The sequence below is a fragment of the Pangasianodon hypophthalmus genome, chromosome 28 (assembly GCF_027358585.1).
Source record: "Pangasianodon hypophthalmus isolate fPanHyp1 chromosome 28, fPanHyp1.pri, whole genome shotgun sequence".
In the NCBI taxonomy this organism is placed as follows: domain Eukaryota; kingdom Metazoa; phylum Chordata; class Actinopteri; order Siluriformes; family Pangasiidae; genus Pangasianodon; species Pangasianodon hypophthalmus.
The window spans coordinates 7,032,539-7,053,407 of record NC_069737.1 but is presented as its reverse complement, the minus strand read 5'-3'; the positions used below and the strand labels follow the sequence as shown (position 1 = coordinate 7,053,407).

Sequence of the window (20,869 nt, the reverse complement as noted above, 5' to 3'; positions counted from 1 at the left end):
TTTTCAAAATTCTGACACTTTCGAGTTTTAAATAAAATCCAGAGAAAAAGTCCAAAAAATAGTCCCAAGGTCTTTTGGAGCATGCTGTACTTTTAAAATACAAAGCAAAGTGCTTTACTGTGTGACATATTTATATATAAAAAAAAAAATTAAAAAAAGAGAGACAGAGAAAATATATAAATAGGAAAATACAAAAATAATAGAAATGCAGCAAAATGACAATAAAAAATAATAAAAATAAAATAAGAGTACAACAATTAAAGTAATATCAATTAATAAAAATAATTTAAAGGTAAAGTTGGAGTAAAAGTACTACTAATGTGCAAAAAAAAAAAGCTTTTAGCTTGTTTTTTTGTGTGTGTGTGTGTGTGTGTATTGTGTATTGTATGTTTATACATAAAAATAAAAGCCCTGCCATACTGTGTAGTATTAATTCATACTCCAGTACAGACATTACATGATATGATGTTTGACACCGTTGCTAGGCAACTGGAGATAAGTGTGTACCCGTGCTGGCAGCGAGGACGTCTTTGCACAGTTTGAGCCAGTGTGAGAGTTTCCCCACAGCCAGAGAGGACAGCATGTGTCCCAGCGTGTCGTGGATGTCCGAGCACAACTTCCTGTCTGTCTCGCGGTCCAGCATTCCGAACAGCACGCCCTCCAGCCCCGTCTCACTGATGTTCAGGTCTAAAACAGCAAGGAGGCTCTTAATATTTAATCCTCACAAATACACATTTTATTATTTACTAACAAAACAGTTTTAGCTGGTTGAAAAGTCTGAGTTCATCAGATTTTTGGACCCTGCAGCACACAGGGTCCTGATTTGATTCTGTGTGTAGATGTATTTCCTGTTCAAACAGGAAGTCACCATTGTGACGTACTGAAAGTGGCGCTGTCCTTGTTGTCTCCGGCCTTCTTGGCGAGGCTCATGGCGTACTCACACACCTCCGCCGCCTCTCTCTGGACCAGCTGCCTCAAACAAGCCACGGCCGCGCGCCGTAAAAGCAGGTGAGAACTGCACAGGTGCACCTACACACACACACACACACACACACACACACACACACACACACACACACACTTATATATTACACTTACAATGACTATTTAAACACAAACAACAATTCAAATGCAATCCTCATTCTTAATGCATGCACACACATTCGATTAACCAAAACACACACACACACACACACACACACACACTCAGAGGCCATGCGTGAGTCTTACACAGAGACAGGGCACCAGGCTGGACAGGTTGACGTGGCGCGGTGCGAACATGTGCAGCTGCTGGAGGCACGAGATGGCGGCCGCCTGCACCAGCGAGTCCGAGTGATCCTGCATGATGGCGCAGCCGACCAGACACGACGAGCGGATGGTCGAGATCGTCACACTGTTGCCTACGCACAAAGAAACACAGCGACACGAGACGGGTTTTCAGGTTTTAGCCGTACACATTCATCACACACATTCCGAGATTCAGGATACGCTGGGCTGAAAAAACATGGAACCCCTTAGAGAAAAGGTAATTTAAAGAAAAAACACTTATTACTGATAAAGCTGGTGCTTTTAACATAACAAAAATGAGCTGAATGAATGAAAATAGTTAATTTATTTTTACTTGTTCTAATATTATTACACAATGCTGTACTGATTTGCTAATGAGACTTATCATAACAGCATGTGACCCTGTTTTTTCATAGCAAAATTTATTAGCTAGACCACTGCAGAAGGTGGGGAAACACGGGAGCATTTATTTCTCAAACTAGGAGCTGCGACACCATGTGGAATTCGGCTTTTATTTACAAAGGGAGTCAGATTCTCCTCTTTTATTTGTTATTTATTTATTTTACATATTAACATTATGAATACCGCTCTAACTAATTTTTGAAACGTAACAAAATGAAACAAGGCACGTTTAAATTAAGAGTGAAAGTGATATTTTATTCTTTTTTGCTATCCTGATACGCTACACTCATGTAGGATATACTAGTTCAGCTATAAAATTGGAAAAACTTTACTGAATATGAAAAATAATTCTGAAATAACAAAAAGTAGCAAGGCTTGGGGTCAAAAATGTATAATTTGCCCCAAAACTGATCAATGCATAAATAAAAAGCCACTGGATATCTTCACGCGAGTATAAACTTTATTATCATATCATCGTGGTCATGGTGCTTACCCTGGAGCTCAGGGCCGACGGTGGTGATGAGGGCTCCGAGGCAGCGGCCCAGGCACTGGTGCACCTCGGTGTGTGAGGGGGGAACGGTGAGGAGCAGAGTCAGCACCAGAGACAGGGTCGGCTCCACGTAACCCCGATACATCGGGCCGCTCGAGTCCACGATCAGAGCCAGAGAGTGCAGAGCCCACGTCTGTAACACACACACACACACACACGGACCAACCATCATTCCTCGCAATACAAAACTGTCTAATCGTGTAGATATTTTGCTACTGACACCTCTGTTCTCATGTCTCAGGAAGATAAACTAGCTAAAAGCTGAAGCTAACGATTAACCAAGCTAGCACCTGGCCGTTCTATACGGAGAACGTAAAGTGGAAATGAGACAGAACCATCCGTAATACCAATATATTCCACAGATATTTTGATAAATATACCGTAATTTAACTCAGCATCAATCACTAATTTAAAAGAGTTGTTAATGTTCAACGTGGGAAAATTTCGCCCTCCTTTAGTAATGAATACTATAAAAGTGGAATCTTCTCAAACACGGTGAGAAGGATTGAAATATAGCACATATTTCTAAGATCTCATAACAAGAAGATCAGGAAACATTCCCTGCTGGTTTGAAAGGATAAATCATCAAAACTAAACAACAAAAGTAAAAAGCTGATTCGACTTTGGGCTGATTTCCTTCTAGCCCAAACTGTACTTTTGGTCGAACTGCTAAAAAAAAATTAGAAACCAAAACACAGCTGTTGATTTTTTAAATCCCTCATCTAGTATCATGATTGTATTTTGGAGCTGCGATCTCTCACCTGGACCTCGTGAGAGGTGGCGTCCTGCGCCAGGGCGAGCAGGATACTGACGCTGGTCTTGAGATGCTGACCCGAACCGATGCCACCCACGTAGCGGTGCAGACAACCCAGAGCCAGAGAGTGACCCGTTCTGGAGACGACGTCTCGAGCAGACTTTAGCCTGTTGAGAATAAATTCTGCTTTTAAACCTCACAGCAACAGCAACAACAACAAGAACACAACATTAACAAGAGTAACGTATTGTACAAATGTCTAAATATCTCCAGAACTCGTATTGTCAAGTCTGGAAATGACTTCTGGTATCACTATGTATAGTCAAGTAAAAGAGGAAATTTTAATATTATCATCAGTGTTGTGGCTGCTAAAATAATATTTCTACATCTTGTTGTCTTGGTGTGCTGCAACAATAAAATTATTGTGTTAAATAAATTAACAAAATTATCAAAATATTGGAATATTATATTGGGATACATGTTTACTTTTCTTTGCACTGGCTCACAGTGCACATTTATATTCATAATGAAGTAGTGTTTCTGCTGTAAGCTATGGCCTGAGCAGTAGCTGGGGGTTTTTACTTGTCGAAGCTGTGCTGAGCCATGCTGGCGATGAACGTGGCCTCTCCGACGACCTGCGCCATGCGGCCCAAAGCTTCACCCGCTGCACAGCGCAGGATGGGGTTCGGGTTATCTAGAGCTCCCATCACCAGGGCCAGGGCCGACTTCCGCACCTCCTCGGGGCCCAGCGTACTCTTATTCTCAGCCAGACCCTGCACACACGTATCATAAAAGTCTCAGAAATATAGAAAAAACTATCAGCTAATAAAGTGTCAGTTACAGTGCAGCATTTTAGCAAATGTAATATTCCAGGCACGTGTTGCAGAGATGTTCATAAGTCGGATTATGCAAGTCTCGAGTCTGGAGTGTGCTTCTTTCATGGCAGGAAAGCAAAGTCAGCTCATAAAAAAAAGGCATAAATTTCACGTCTTTGGTTTAGAGGCTGAGTCGAGCCCCAAGTCAACATGCGAGTCTCTAATTCAAATCAACCCTCTAACTCAGCTTGACTCTTTAACTCTCCAAGTTGACTCAACTCAACTCTCTAAGCTGACTCGACTCTCTGACTCAACTCGAGTCAACCCTCTAACTCAGCTCAACTACTCAACTCTCTAAGTCGACTCGACTCTCTGACTCGACTCAACCCTCTAACTCAGCACGACTCCTCAACTCTGTAAGTCGACTCGACTCTGTAAGTCGAAATGATTCTCTAAGTCGACTCTCTGCCTCAACTCGACTCTCTGCCTCGACTCCAACACTAGCGTTCCTTTAACCCTCCTCATTTCGATTTACCTTCAGGGCACTGAGCACAGCTGTGAAGATGTTGAGCTGCACAGCCTGCTGTCGCACTCCTTTGGCCTGTTTAATGCACTCAGCAAAGTGATCCAGCATCTGGAGCCTGAAAAATATCAGACAATTTGTTTTTAACAAAAACAGATCATCAGACTCACCTTCCTTGCTTGGATGCATTTATAAGTATCTGTGGTATCTTTTTGTATACTGCACACCCATATATGATCAGTGTATTGATTTTTGGGGTATTAATGCATAGACCTGAGCATTATTTGATGTTAAAAAAATTCAACAGTATTGTGTAGCGATAGCACAGAATTCTCCAGGAACATATTACTTTTTAAACCTGGGAGGCCGAATTTAATTTCCAGAGTCTCCTGGCCAATCCGTTAGCGTGAACACAGCCAGTGGTTTTGGTTGTGTTAAGCTAGCTAGCTGATGTTACAGTAGTACATGTAACTTACAAGTATGACATACTTGTGGAAAATACATATTTTAAAATAAATCTCACTAATACTAATATGCACTAATAACTTTTATCCGTTCCGGTGTCCGGACACTGACTGCGACTGATGACAGCATAACGACTTGCCACTAGAGGGCGATTTTTGGCATTTCACCTGTGTTTGAAGGAGACGTGGGGGAAGACGACACCGAAAAGAGCCACTGACGCGTCGATGACTGACACTCCGAGTGGCAGTGGCCCGGGGACGGCCTCGCCCACAGGAACGCGCAGATAGATAGAGGAGGGGTCGTGCTCCAGGGCGCCGCTGCCTGAGGCACTGTTAGGCTGCAACTGATAAAACACACACACAAGCTTTATAACACTTTATAACACAGCTCAGAATACTCCTAAAGCACGTAAACCAGGATTAGATACGATTAGCCCAGACCCTAGACCCTAATTATAGCAAGAAACACATTTCCATTACAAATAAAGATTATTTCTCTTTCACCTGGTCTTCGATGGACTTGTGATCCGTCTCCTGCAGCCACGAGCCCATGAGGACGCTGTCGTCATAGTGACAGAGCGAACGCAGCAGGGACGTGGTCGTGTTGGACGAATTATCCGTCAGAGTAAACTCAGCTACCAGCTCCCTCAGCAGAGCGCTGAAACTGCCTGATCATCATCATGAGCAACAACAACCATATAAGTACAGGGTGGATGAATGGTACATTCAAGTAAAAGCTCCAGTGTGCTGTCCAGTCTCATGACTTTAGCTAGTTAAACATAGATTAAAGGAAACCAAACTTATGAATTTGGGGACAAATTTATTTCACCTCTTGATCTTGTCTTAATAAAGGTTTTGAGATAGAACCTCGACAATAAGTCAACAAGTCACTGGCGAACATTTCAGCTATGAGCTGTGGCGCTCTCTGCTCGCCTCTCAGGTAAAAACGTTCTTGTCGGAGAAGCATCTTCATTTTCTCTCGACAGTTTAACTGCGAGGTGACATATTGTGCATGCTGTGCTAGCACGAGAGTTATATAACAGTTTTATTTTGCTCGGTTTCGTCAGTGTGTCCACAAGCTCCCGATTCTGAAAAGAGCTCGTTGTCCATGTGCTCTAATTAATCCGCAAGTGGACATGAAACAGCCCAGGAGACTTATGGGTCTTAATTCCATACAGCCAACACCAAAGTAAATAGCAGCATACATCAGAAATGGACACCAGTTCAGGAGCGAAATGAGAATTTGCACTGAGTAGGACTTGCCTTCGTATGTTTTGGGAGGAAGGAGGGCCAGGATGTCGTAGAGTCGGAGGCGTACCATCGCTGCACTGGCCTTCAGGTGAGCACCATGAACCTTTATAACTGCAGGAACGCTGGAAGTAGAACGACCCATCAGTACAACTACCCCCTGAGCCCAAACCTTAATCAGTACAACTACCCCCTGAATCCACACCTTAATCAGTACAACTACCCCCTGAACCCACTCCTTAATCAGTACAACTACCCCTGAGCCCACTCCTTAATCAGTACAACTACCCCCTGAACCCACACCTTAATCAGTACAACTACCCCCTGAGCCCACTCCTTAATCAGTACAACTACCCCCTGAGCCCACTCCTTAATCAGTACAACTACCCCCTGAGCCCACTCCTTAATCAGTACAACTACCCCCTGAGCCCACACCTTAATCAGTACAACTATCCCCTGAGCCCACACCTTAATCAGTACAACTACCCCCTGAGCCCACACCTTAATCAGTACAACTATCCCCTGAGCCCACACCTTAATCAGTACAACTACCCCCTGAGCCCAAACCTTAATCAGTACAACTACCCCCTGAGCCCACACCTTAATCACTACAACTACCCCCTGAGCCCACACCTTAATCAGTACAACTACCCCCTGAGCCCACACCTTAATCAGTACAACTACCCCCTGAGCCCACACCTTAATCAGTACATCTACCCCCTGAGCCCACACCTTAATCAGTACATCTACCCCCTGAGCCCACACCTTAATCAGTACAACTACCCCCTGAGCCCACACCTTAATCAGTACAACTATCCCCTGAGCCCACACCTTAATCAGTACAACTACCCCCTGAGCCCACTCCTTAATCAGTACAACTACCCCCTGAACCCACACCTTAATCAGTACAACTACCCCCTGAGCCCAAACCTTAATCACTACAACTACCCCCTGAACCCACACCTTAATCAGTACAACTACCCCCTGAGCCCACTCCTTAATCAGTACAACTACCCCCTGAGCCCAAACCTTAATCAGTACAACTACCCCTGAGCCCACTCCTTAATCAGTACAACTACCCCCTGAACCCACACCTTAATCAGTACAACTACCCCCTGAGCCCACACCTTAATCAGTACAACTACCCCCTGAACCCACTCCTTAATCAGTACAACTACCCCCTGAGCCCAAACCTTAATCACTACAACTACCCCCTGAGCCCACTCCTTAATCAGTACAACTACCCCCTGAACCCACTCCTTAATCAGTACAACTACCCCCTGAGCCCTCACCTTAATCACTACAACTACCCCCTGAGCCCAAACCTTAATCAGTACAACTACCCCCTGAGCCCACACCTTAATCAGTACAACTAACCACCCAATACATTAAACTCTTATTTTTATTTCTAAAATTCTAACATCAGATATGCAGATTTATGATGGTGAATGTGAGGCATTAGTTAATGTTAGACTAATGTTAGTTTTTGTAAAAACACATACTGAGCCATCATGGTCATGGCGCATTCAATAGGAGTCATGAGCCGCCGGATCACGTCCTCAGTGAGAAGCTCGGGACAGTGAGCTACGAAACTCCGCATGGCTGACAAGAAAAGGCGAGAAATCATATCATAATTTTTTAGCCGTTTACAGTTACATGTAATGTTGTTAGTTCCTGTTATCACTTATGTTATATTGGCTGTAAAGCATCTCCTGATGCTCTGAAAATTAATTAACATCTTCTGACCAATCAGAATCCAGAACTCAACATTAGCTGATGGATGAAAATGTTAAAGAGTGATATTCACTACTGTACAACAAAATGTTTGAGCAATGATGTCTGGAGTTTCACCCGCAACACCAAAACGTTAATGACTTGATAGGCATGTTCACAACACTTTCAGGATTTTTAGTAACGAGCCAAAGCTAATTTTCATGTGTGATTACCACAGAGAGCTCCAGCTCTGCCCTCCAGCGTGACCTGCCAGGTGAAGGAGTCTCCTCTGGCCTTCTCAGCCTCCAGCTCCTTCTGAGAGCGAGGGAACACGTTCCTCCACAGCAGCAGCATCTTGGGCAGGTGGTAGCGCACCAGAGACGAACCTGAGCACACACAGGAGTGAATAAGGGGTAGTTTAGAAACACACTATTACACTCTGTACTACAATATCACTACAGGTACAGCGCATTTGTAATGCGCAGGTAAATGTAAATGTAAAGGTACATTTAAAAGACATATGAATGACACTTACATTATAAAGATTAACTGCATAATGCTTAATGCAAACCTAGTGTAGATCCTATTCATTAAACATTTATACCGTGTTTATATTGTGTTTATATTGTTGGAATCATAATTTGTTATTGTGGAGATGTTGGATTCATCAGTCCTATTATCAAAACAAAATATACAAAAGCATGCCCAATCTCATTCCCTCACTAAACCTGATCTCATTCCCTCACTAAATCTGATCTCATTCCCTCACTAAATCTGATCTCATTCCCTCACTAAATCTGATCTCATTCCCTCACTAAACCTGATCTCGTTCCCTCACTAAATCTGATCTCATTCCCTCACTAAATCTGATCAGTATTTCAAAAGCAGTAGTTTAAAAAAAAAAAAAAAAAAAAAAACACACATTTTTTTTTTGAATGAATAGAAATTTTTAAATAAGGAAGAATAAATGAAATTTTAAATAAAGAAAAATAAATGAGAGACGCAATGAAGAGGATGAAAGAGAGAGACACAGTAAGAGAGACAGATAGACAGAGAGAAAGAGACTGAAAGAAACAAAGAAAACAATGGAAAAAAAACACAAATGAGAGACTGAATGATCAATAGATAGACAGATAAAAAGAAAGAAAGAAAGAAAGAAAGAAAAAGAAAGCAAATTAGAGGAACAATGAAAAGAAAGGATGAAAGAGAGAAAGAAAGCTCAAAACTAAGACAGAAGAAAGAAAGAAAGAAAAGTAAATGAGAGAAAAGTAAATGAGAGATACAATGAAAAGAAATGAGAGACAGAAAGACAGACAAAAAGAGAAGAAAAGAAAGAGAGACCGAGAGAAACAAAGTAAGTTAGTTTGACTGTTCAGACTGAGTCTACATATAAATGTGGACTGAACTGAAGTCTCATTTTATATATATGTTTCATTTAATCTGCAGAAAATCTTCAAATCTCTGACAATAAAAGTTATGAAAAATTCAGTGTCCAGTCAGTCAGTCAGTGAGCCGAGCTGTGACACTCAAACGTCATTCATTTACACGTAAACGCTATGAAATAACAGGACCAGTGACCAGCACTGACATGTATAATGTATGTAAATATGTTTATTTTTTCCTCCCCATGAGAAGCAGGTGATCGGTGAGGTTTACCTAAAGTCATGAGCGCTCCCAGGAGCAGCCAGCCGGCTTGCGTACGGTGCAGAGAGAGACGACTGTTCTGAGCCGCAGATCGCAGCAGATCCTCCGCTATGCTCACCACCATCTAAAATAATAATAAACGAGTCAACACTTTATACTATAACACAGAAAGAAAATGAATAAATACATGAATGCACACACACACACACCTTGCCCTTGGAGTGAGGAATACCCAGCGGACACTGGTGCACCGCCCCCAGCAGGGCGGCCATGGCGAAGCTGTACCCGCTCACAGCTTCGGGCGAGCTCTTCAGGGCGTTGATGCGCTCGGCGCAGCGATCCAGCAGCGGAGTCAGCTGATTGGGCAGCGCCACGGCAACGCAGCGCAGGCACCAGGCTGCTGCTAGACGAGCCGCCATGCTGGGATGAAGGAGCACCGACATCACCGTCTCCAACAGACCTGCGGCGTAAATTACCAACTGTAACGCGGGGTTTCACTTATTAACAGCTTTGGTTTAAATCAGGAATTAAAACGGTGTCATGTTGTTACAGGAAAATAATCAACGACAGCATGGTGTGATGGCGCAGAGTTACTGTTACCACACTGAAGAGTTTTATTCCTCTTACACCACAACAGTCTGCTTTACATTTATTCATTTATTAAAGAACGTCATGTACTTTTTATCCATTTGTTGTTGCAAGGTAATTCCTGTTATCATTTCGTTGTACTATCAACAGCCTCTTTTCTATCTCTCTCTGGAGAGGTCATTTTTTAATATCTGTTTTGGGTTAACAAATGTTTTTTACAAGTGTTTGCTATCAATGTTTTCAGCAGAAGCTCAGCTTTTAGAATTTTTTTCTTTACTTTTAGACATTGTATTGATGTAACAGAATCTGGAAAAAAAAAATCACTTTTTTTTTTTTTTTTTTGGAAAATATCACATTTTTATTGAATGAATGAAGAAAACACCCTGAACGAAATGTTTTATGTTCAATAAAAAAAGGAAAAAAAATTCCACACTATACATTCAAACCATAAGCTACAGTTAAAAAAAAAAAAAGAAAGAAAAAAAAAAGGAAAAAAACAAGGAACTCTAGAGCATTATTTACAGATAACACAGAGCAGGTCCTTTTTTTTTTTTTTTTTTTTTTTTTTAAGTCTGGTCAGTTATTCAATGTCTGTGTAATAAACAAGCATCTATAATAGCCTTATATTTACACACTCAGTTAACATGGGGGTAGTGTAAGAATTTTTATTGTCCAGCGGATGTCAGTATAGAGCTCTGTGTCAAGTACTTCGATGCCCCAAATCATTTTTGCTTCAAATGACTTGCTTTCATAAAAGCTTCGCTCTGCAAGTCACTACGAGATCCTTCTCATCAAGAAGATCAGGTGACTAATATAACTAAATCTGATTGGTCCAGGGACTCTTCTGAGAAAATACATCGAGCAGTTCATATCCTGCAGCTCTGAGAGCGAATTTTTCTCCTCAGGATTTTATGTCACAACTTGGCGAAGATACACACAGAACCATTGTTACTTCCGAAAGTATGAAATTTAAAATGAGATATCTCCACAGGACGCATCTCATTTTCTTTGGCTGTGCTACTTCAAATTGTGATGAAGTAGGGGTGCAATGCAAAAACATGACAGTGGACATCATGAGAATCAGCATTCTATTAATTATGCCTCTAATGCATCTACACTGTTTGAACACCAGAAGTCCCAATCTGTGCAAGCCATAGAGTTAAACGTGCAACAGTATTTTTTTTTTTACTTACTTGTACAAATGACCTGGAAAATATGTAGAACATGATTTAAAAAAAAAAAAATAAATAAATAAATAAATAAATAAAAAACATTGATTAGGCCATGGCCTTAGTAAAAGTGCATTAAGTCACTGAGAAAACTCGTTTGGAAAACAAACTTGAGCTCAAATGAGATAATCATGTCCTCAGGTGTATGAAGCAAGAAAATGTTCAAAATCCAAGGTAGAGGCTGTCCGCACACTGAATGAAAACCAGAGGTCTATCAAAATATATGTTTATGACTTTAGACTTGCATAGAGAAGAAAGTGCAAAGATCTTCACACATTCTTCACTATGTAAGTCTAATATAATAAATATATATTTTGACAGACCTTTGTGGTCTGGTTTTACAGACACTCTGTGGGCCAGCATAGATCCTGTGGGTGGAATTTCATGAACATGTGGTGGGAATGGGCTTAAAGGAGTAAAAGATATATGTAAATATCGAACCCACCTAAAAATAAACTAATCTTATCTAATGCACCTTTAAAATATTACGAGTGCGCCCGATCACAATAACCGACACGCATTAGATGTTATAATATGGCCGTGTAACCATATAACAGTTAAAAAGCTTAAAGAGCTCTTCATTAGCTTTCAAACGACACCAGCCCCACGCTGCTGCGATCTATAGTACCCATAGACAAAGGCTGGGGAAGAGGGGCATTTTAGCCAACTTTGGAGCTCTAAAATGATGCCTCAGATGCTGCTACAGAGCTCATTATGTTTCAATCGATCATTTTCCCCGGGACAGAGACTTTGTCTATTCAGTCAAATTTTTTGGGAGAATTTATAAATTATAAGTTATAAATTTATAAATGCATTTATTTATAAGATATGGTGAACCTGTAGTGCTTTTTTTTTTCTTTTTGTTTTTTTTTTTTACAATATTAAACCTCTGTTCATAGCATTTTTTTTTTTTTTTTTTACAGACAAAAAGGCACATTGTTTTGCACTGTTTATTATACATAAATAAAAGAGTAGCCTTTTCGGTCATAATCTTTCTTCATTAAAATTTTGTTTAAAATATTCTGTGAATCGAATTGTGAAGCCAGTATCGTGACTCAGAGTGTACCGTTACACATCTACGGTGAAGTAAGATCTATGACGCGTGTTAAAAAACGCAGCTCTGATATCTAGGCAGTCTGGAAATCCTGTTAATCATATTTTAGTGGTAATACTGTGAATAACGATGACAGGATTTCCAGACTGACTCACAGCTCTATCTCAATAACACATCCTTCTTACCAATGGAAGGCTCCTGGATGAGGGGCGCGGCCGTGGCACTGAGACTCTGTACCAGGCTGCCCAGCTCTTTAAGGGCACACACCATCACATGCTGACTGGCAGAGACGTCGGCCGCGGTGCCCTTATTTTCCCCGCTGCTGTCGCTCACCACCGCCTCTGTGACCCCAAACACACGGCACGGGAAGAATAAAAACAGATTTTGAGTCTCCTCGATTCATCCTCCCAAGTCTGGAATAAATGTCTCTTCGCAAATGTATAATCAGGTATTAAAATGAATCAAGAGAGTGTTTCAATTTCTCTCCAGTCAGTTTAGATTATTCTGCCATTCACTTTCTTTGTTCAGGTCATGCTTATGAAGCTAAGCGACTGCATTTATTAATATGTAATTTCATAAATTTGCAGTTTAAAAGGATTTATTACGCATACATTATAACATGTTATAATGATCATAGTTCATTATATACATACATATATGGCCATATTTGTTTTTCTTACCCTTTACACAAATTGTTTGTAATTACCCTATATTTTATATATTTGTCGTAAAGCCAGTGAAGGGTAGAATAATGTAAGTTGAAAGAAAGAGGTTTGATCTTTCAGCTCAAAGCAATCACAGAGTAAGAGTCCAACAGAAAAATCACACAAAATGTGTTCAAACAACAAAGAAGAAATCAACCACGGAAGCATAGTGCGGCTAAATGTGTGCACACGTGGGTGGGGATTCGTTTCAGTGTGAAATCTGGCTGGATGAAATGCTGTCACATGTCAATTTTTTGGGAAAACACCACTTTTAAAAGCTAAACCAAATCTAATTACCTGAGCAATTTTATATAATTACTCAATATAAAGGGAAACAAGCTACAATCCTAACTGGGTTAAACTCTACAGCTGGGAGTAGATCTGGTTTAATCACCACGTTTACACAACAGTGGATAGATAAAGTATAATATTCTGTAAATACTATTTCAGCTAATTTGATCAATTTTATTTGCTAGCAGAAAACAATCTACACTTATGTGTCCGTTGTGTGTTAGAGCACCGGCTGTATGCCTTTTATCTTTATATGAAATATATTAAAATAAAAGAGTAGCATAAAATGACAGCAATGAAAAAATTCATTCAATTTATTTTACACCTCACAGATTAATAAACATATAATCTGACAATAAATAAAACAAAATAAACATATAATCTGACAATACATAAATTAGGCTTTAATTAGTCATTCAATTAGGCTTTGATGAAATAACTTTAAGCATAAGATGTAAATTTATTATGTAAAAAAAACTGATGTTAAACCTATTTTTATTTAATTTTTTTGTTTTGATGTGTTTTGCTATTTATTAACTTTTATTTTTATTTTGTTTTGATTTTGTTTTTTATTTTATATGGTTTTTTTTTATTTTATTTGGTTTTCTTTCTGTTTTATTTGGGTTTTATTTTATTTGATATTCTTTCTGTTTTATTTGGGTTTTATTTTATTTGATTTTCTTTCTGTTTTGTTTTGGTTTTGTTTTATTTGGCTTTGGTTTTAGTTGTTATTTGGTTTTGTTCCTGTTTTTATTTTATTTGTTTTTATTAAATTTTTTATTTTGTTTTTGGTTTTATTGTTTCGTTCCATTCCTGTCCTGTTTCAGTTTCAGTCTCAGTCAGGAATCTTCATTTCAACACATCGCTACCTGGTTTTCCACCTTTACATCAATTTAAGTCAGGAAAAAAAAAAAAAAAAAACACGTTCTCTTTAATTTCGACATGTTGCCTTGTCACAGAAGTATCATTTTGCTGCTTGCCTGAGCCTGTGGAACAACAGATTCTTTCTACAGAGTAAAACCTCAGTACAAGTGACGCATCTCTGTGGCATTACTAAAGAGGAATAAAGTTCCATCTTCATTTTTATACACCACTGTGTTTCACTGTGTGTGTGTGTGTGTGTGTGTGTGTGTGTGTGTGTGTGTAATGGTGACAGCACTACATGAGCCGTTTATAAAAGACCGGAAAAGCAAAGCCAATAAAATAGAAAAAAAAAAAACATCCAAACCACCTCAATCACCTCAAACAAAAAGAGAGACACACACAAAGAACAAAAAACAAACCTATAGTACTTACTCTGCAGTGCTCTGAACCTGGACATTTCCCCCCCATTTTGCTCCTTACCCACTGCCCTCATCTGCTTGCTGATGGCCTGGCAGATGTCCTTGGCGGCGGCGATCTGAGCCTTTTCGCCCAGCAGGGCACCGAGCGTGGCGCGCAGGGCGAAAGAGACGCAGCGGCGCGAGTACACCGCCTCCACGTGGCTCTGTGTGGCGCGCGGGTGAGCGACCAGCTCCAGCAGGTGGCTCAGGAAGGTGGCGAAGTTACGCTCCAGCCACTGACCGCCCAGCACCGTCACGAACACCACGTACGCCTGCGGGACAGACGGACAAACACAAACACACACAACACAGTTTTAGAGGAAACACTTCTGCAGATTTGCTCTAATTACATTGTCTAGTATTTCTGTATCAGCGTCGGATTGCAATCAGATCGGATGTGACGTATTTTTCAATTCCTGAATGTGTGTGCTGCTGACTGAAGTGACACACATGTGCATGTGAGCATGGATGTTTTATCCCTGAGTAGCATTTTGGCGTTTTCCGTCTGTCTCACCTCAGTGACTCCTACGCGCACCTCCCTGCTGACGGACGCGCCTCCTTTCAGCATCTCTCCGCCGCTCTTCAGGAAGCCGGATCCGCCGCGCAGGAAGCCTGTGGCCATCAGCTCGAGGACCTCGTCGAGTGTAGCGCGCTTCACGTTCTGTCTCATAACTGCCACGCAAAAAAATAAAGAAAAAAGGGAAGATGAAAAAAACAGATCTAGCAGCAGATCATTCTTCATCCTTCTGATATCTAAACGACACTCCAGTGCTGGGACTGAAGCAGAAAGCCGAGGTGATGATGCTGATGATGACCTGCAGCCTGTTTGGGCATGAGCGCCGTGGCCATGACGGTCCCCAGCAGCTTGGACACGGCCACGCGCACTCCGTACGTGGAACCCTCGAGAGCTTTAAAACACAGCGTGGCCACGTTCTCCAGCTCCGCCGTCCACATGAACACGGCCTCGTTCTGCAGCTCCAACAAACACTACAGAGAGAGAGAGAGAGAGAAACAGAGAGAGAGAGAGCAAGAAAGCGAAGGAGAAAGAGAGCGAGACAGACAGAAACAGAGAGCGAGAGAGAGATAGCGGGAGAAAGAGAGAGAATGAGAGAGAAAAAGTATGAGAGGGAGAGAGAGAGAGAGGGAGAAAGAGAGAGGAAGAGACAGACAGAAACAGAGAGAGATTGAGAGAGCGTATGAGAGGGAGAGAGAGACACACACAGAGAGAGAGAGAGAGAGAGAGAGAGAGAGAGAATGTGATGGGGAGAGAGAGACACAAAGAGAGACACAGAGAGAGAGAGAGAGAGAGAGAAAGAGAGAGAGAAAAACAGAGAGAAACAGAGAGAAGGAGTGAGGGAGGGAGAGAGAGAGAGTGTTAGAATCTACCTATCTATCTATCTACCTACCTATCTATCCATCCATCCCTCTATCTATCCTCCTATCTATCATCCATCCATCAATCTACCCATCTATTCATCCATCATATAATTACTCTACATGAGTCATATCCATTTTAATAGATTTAAACTGCTGACGTTCAGAAATGTATCTAAATTACTGCGGAGTTGAATTCAGACGATTAAACGAAGCAAAATCCAGTGAGATATATATATATATATATATATATATATATATATATATATATATATATATATATATATATATATATTTTAGACGTCTGATTTTTTGAACACTTGAATCGAGAAAGAGATAAAGTGAAAGAAACGATAAAGGAGTGAAAGGCGAGTGCTGACCTTCGCCACGGCGCAGCGCACGGCCATGGACCTGTCTGTGAGGAGAGAGCGGGCGTTTTTATAGATGTCTCTGTGGCAGGAGGCGGCTGCAGCTCCGAGACCGCTCAGCACCTTCTGCAGGCTCAGGAGGATCTCACCTCGACCCTGCGACTGCAACACAGACACACAGCTGAACACACACATCACACTAACTACACACACGCAGCACGACACTTATCTGTCTGAGGAGTCGTTTCTCAACAGATTCACTCAGAGTCAGATTCACAGAGTCGTTTAGCAGATAAACATCTGCAGAAAATCCATTTCGTCATGATTACGGATCAGAAATCATTCGTCTGCCTTCCGGTTTTCAGTTTTGAGGTTTACGAATAAAATTCCTGTCACCAGCAGCTGAAGCAAAGGAATGACTCAGTAATCAGTACTGAATCGTTCACCTGACTGACTCGATCCAAAAGACTGAATCATTTGCAAACAAAACAAAAAAACATGCCAAGCGTTTTCCTCCTTACAGAATTTTTTTTAAAAAAAACATGTTCATAAACCTTCAGTGTGTACAGATCAGGTGACCTTGAGCAAAAATGTTGTTAATATTATATAAGTTTCTCGTCAAATGTGAGCCGAAAGATTTTGCACATTTTGCAGATTTTTCAGATATCTTTCCAGGTGTTGTATAAAACTCGTGATGAGCAGGAGGAAGAAATTCAATAAGAAGCTCTGACGAGTGGTTTGTGGCGCCGTGTGGTTTTCGCTTTACCTCGGCGTTCTTTAGGGCTTTCAGGAGGTTGTTGATGGTTTCCGGGAAAGAGCTGCCCAGCATGCGGCCCATTCTCTCGTAAAACGCGCCGACGCACGCCACCGCAGCCCTGAACGAAACACAACACACACACAGAGGAAAAGGACTGCTTTTATACTGAGTAACACAGCAAAAAAACTATCAGGTGATGTCCTGATACAGCATCTTAACACATAATTGCACTAATTTCCAAATAAAAGTGGAGCCATTTTGAAAAAAATAAATAAATTGAGAATTATTTATATATCCATGGAAAATAAGAGTAAACAGCGACGCTGTGAAAATCTCGACAAACCAATCCGTGACTACGTTTAAGTTCTTGGGTTATGACTTCTCAACACATTTTTCCCATCTTGACACAGAAATCGTTATAAAGTGGCTACAGAGCGAGCTTTGGGTTTGGATCAGAACCAGGATTTCTGTCTTCACTGGATTTTATCTTTATGCTTTATTTGCTGATGTGCTGTCAGGTCCGTTATGGAATAGAGATGTGTGTTTCTTTTGAAATTTAAAATAGACAACCATCGTAACACAAGAGATTAGAGAATGTGTTACAAATAAATTAAAACAGAAGATCAGTCCGTTATCTGTTAGCACCCAGACGAGGACGGGTTTCCCTTTCGAGTCTGGTTCCTCTCAAGGTTTCTTCCTCATGGCCTCTCAGGGAGTTTTTCCTTGCCATCATCACCTCTGGCTTTCTCATTAGGGATAAATTCACATATTTACAATTTATTTTGGTTTAATTTAATCGGAATGTATTTATTTCTGTAAAGCAGCTTTGTGACTATGTCCGTTGTTAAAAGTGCTACACAAATTAAATAAAACTGAATGGAATTGAAGTCTCTATTTAAAACGCTTTGTAGCGATGAACGCGTCAGCGATGTGATGTGATGTGATGGGAAACTCACAGTTTGGTGGGCAGGTAGGCCGGAGTGTCGTCTTTGTTCTTGATAATATCATTGCACTTGTCCAGGGTCTGGAAGACGGTGAACGTGTCGCCGATGCTGTACAGCGTGGCCAGGTTTTTAGCTAGCAGCTTCCTCGTCGGAGGTCCGGGGTTGCTGCTGATTAAACCGGTGAGCTGCTCCACCAGCTTTTTCTGCTTTTCCTTCACATCGACCTGCTCAAGAACAATTTATTTTAGACTCATATGTCTACAAAAGATCAGATGCACAACTTATTGGTTTTCTGTTGGATGTAGCGGAGAAAGGGGCCAAGAAGCGTTTAATCCGTATCACATGCGGTTAAATTCTAAAGAACGTAATGAGTTATCGGGGTTGCGGCTAATAAACCACGATACGAGACGTATCCCGATACACGCTTCACGAGACGATATCGACACAAATAATACATTTAATTTGTAATGACAACAAATCAAGCCTCTGAAAAATAAAAATAAAAAAAAGGAAGGAGATCAGGATTTATAACATAAGGTGTATTTTTCTGTTATTAACATGTTCGTTTAATCTTTTTCACAATCATAAATGTACTTCATGGCAATGTTATTAATATGGAAAGATTCTTTCACAATAGATTACTGTCATGAGCGCTCCTGCATCTGTCTGACCTTCACCTGAAACAGACGATCGCGTCACACTTATCCATTTAACCGGACATGTGAGAAAAACAATGGTGAGTTTATTTTATTTCCTCATCCCTCTGAAGTTTCTGGTTCAGACCTGTAGATGAAACGGGGACTTGAACTGTTACCACGTGGGATTTTCTCTTTGGCTCGGTTTGCTTTCACAAGGCAACATTTCAAAGCGTACCAAAATGTGTTTATGCAAATCACATGTGAGTAAACTGCCCTCTCATTGGTCAGAGTGCTCCTGTATGTTCTGGGCTTCATCTCATCCATCATGATGGATAGACAGCAGCTCCACGAGCTTATCGTTGTTTTCGTTTAAGCTGTAGTTATTATAATTTATCAGTTTGAGCAGGAATCGATGTTTCACAGAGCGATTAAAGCTCATCCCCTTGAGATGCTCGCTACACCCCTTGTAAACCTCGGTGTTTGTATGCGTTTTTACGCGAAAGTTGTTCAGAAATATGTTCATCAGACCAAATTTCAGTGATCCATTTTATCTCATCTTTGGTCCAAGTTAAACCGCTAATCATGATGCGAGCCATTAGCAGAACAAACACGCTAATTTACGTAACGCATTTCCCATCATGCATTGCTATACAGGTTGGTTCGTTGGTCCACCGGGTCGGATCGCTTCCTCACCACCAGAGTTCGTTCCAAGGCTACCTCATGATCCGAGCGTCCTCATATTGCCGTGTTCATATCTTTCTAAACGAAACGAACCAAGGGAGAAAACACACCGAGTTCTAAAACAAACGCCCTGAATCATCTGAGACGCGAGTGTGACATACATCAAGCGCAGCACACTGGCGCTGAATTTAACCCGAGTTTACAGTAACTACCTTTCAGACGCTACGCTGCAGATGTGCCATTAACTCAGGACAGTGTGAAAATGTTGAGCAGTCGTGTACTATGAGACGTTTCGCTATTATTTTTTCCAAGTTCAGGCAGGACGAATGAAGCGATGCGGGGGAACTTTGTTTGGTGTTTGACACGTTCGCCATAACGCTTCCTTCTGATTCGCTTAACTGTTTAGACTATTAAGTGAGCATGCTTCGAGACACTTAAGCTTCTTCATGCTCTATATGCTGCTGCTGCTGCGTGCATAAGTACAGGAACAGCTCATAATGAACAGTAAACAGAAATCTCGGTACGTGATATGAGCAGCAACTTCGTCTCGCTGCTATTCTGTCCCGTGATATTAGACACAAAAATATTCTGTCTCATCCCCAGCTATGACCATTTACAGTTTGGCGATTTCTGTGCTTTCATAACAACACGATATCGTTTCTATATTAACAGCTCGTTTATGTAAGGAGTCTCCAGTGACAGTGGTTTCTCATCCAGGAAAGTAGCTTTATAGCTGCTGTAAGGTAAATAAGAGACGTTCCACAACTATAAACGGATAAAAACGATGCGGTATCTGGTGGTACCTTGTTGGCAGCTACGAGGACCTTGTTGAGGAAACGAAGCCACTCGAAGATGAAGACCGGTCTCTTGGCTTCGGTGATTTGAGCCAAAGCGTCTTCATTCAGCAGCAGACTGTGTGCCAGCTCCATGGCCGGCCACTACAAGTGCAATCAAGGGGTTTCTTCTGTACGCAGGCCTCCTCCGCTTCTCCGCTCCTCTCCACTGGCTGATCGCTGGGAAAATATATATAATAACTAATAAAAATAACTGTTATGATGACTCTGAGGAAAAAATCACACACAAATAAAGATTCATGTGCTAATAATATTAATTTAATAGCCTTCCTGAAAGTTGTATGATCTTAAATCACCACTTAATCTATCTTTATGCTTACTATCCTACTAAATAAGCCTACTATTTCAAGCTTAAAATGCACTCCTAAAAGATTTCACAGTATTTAAGACGCTTAATATTTTAATATTTATATATAAAACTGCATACACTTAGTATACATACACGGGCGCGTCTCAAATACAACCCTACAGAATGCGTAGTGCGCTAGATAGCGTGCGCGAGCCCGTGTTCCACACCCTGCAGGTAGTGCACTTGTATAGGGTGCACAGAGCTATTTAGGATACAGCCTCGGGTTGAGCGACAGATCTGTACCTGAGCGTAGCTGTGCTGACGTTTTACTAATTTAGACAAACGACATAAACAGATTTATGATCAGAAAATACAT

At 41.1% G+C, this 20,869-nt stretch overlaps 1 protein-coding gene across 3 annotated transcripts in view; it reads right to left on the bottom strand.

The window, feature by feature from the left end:
- Positions 1–20,869, bottom strand: part of heatr5b (HEAT repeat containing 5B) — a 30,974-nt gene that overhangs the window by 9,762 nt on the left and 343 nt on the right. For 2 of the 3 annotated variants that reach the window (XM_053231009.1, XM_053231010.1), the window contains exons 2-23: positions 20,154–20,363; positions 18,044–18,255; positions 17,097–17,205; positions 16,343–16,492; positions 15,404–15,575; positions 15,103–15,260; positions 14,563–14,860; positions 12,457–12,612; positions 9,610–9,860; positions 9,413–9,524; positions 7,990–8,142; positions 7,546–7,645; positions 6,055–6,168; positions 5,300–5,459; positions 4,964–5,139; positions 4,344–4,449; positions 3,576–3,766; positions 3,001–3,160; positions 2,183–2,372; positions 1,231–1,400; positions 882–1,029; positions 508–687 (exon numbers count right to left, since the gene is read on the bottom strand). In XM_053231009.1, coding sequence (XP_053086984.1) covers positions 508–687; positions 882–1,029; positions 1,231–1,400; positions 2,183–2,372; positions 3,001–3,160; positions 3,576–3,766; positions 4,344–4,449; positions 4,964–5,139; positions 5,300–5,459; positions 6,055–6,168; positions 7,546–7,645; positions 7,990–8,142; positions 9,413–9,524; positions 9,610–9,860; positions 12,457–12,612; positions 14,563–14,860; positions 15,103–15,260; positions 15,404–15,575; positions 16,343–16,492; positions 17,097–17,205; positions 18,044–18,255; positions 20,154–20,279 — 3,592 coding nt within the window. In that variant the 5' untranslated portion in view covers positions 20,280–20,363. The remainder of the gene's footprint in view (positions 1–507; positions 688–881; positions 1,030–1,230; positions 1,401–2,182; positions 2,373–3,000; positions 3,161–3,575; positions 3,767–4,343; positions 4,450–4,963; positions 5,140–5,299; positions 5,460–6,054; positions 6,169–7,545; positions 7,646–7,989; positions 8,143–9,412; positions 9,525–9,609; positions 9,861–12,456; positions 12,613–14,562; positions 14,861–15,102; positions 15,261–15,403; positions 15,576–16,342; positions 16,493–17,096; positions 17,206–18,043; positions 18,256–20,153; positions 20,364–20,869) is intronic. The other variant, XM_053231011.1, reaches the window with a different exon arrangement.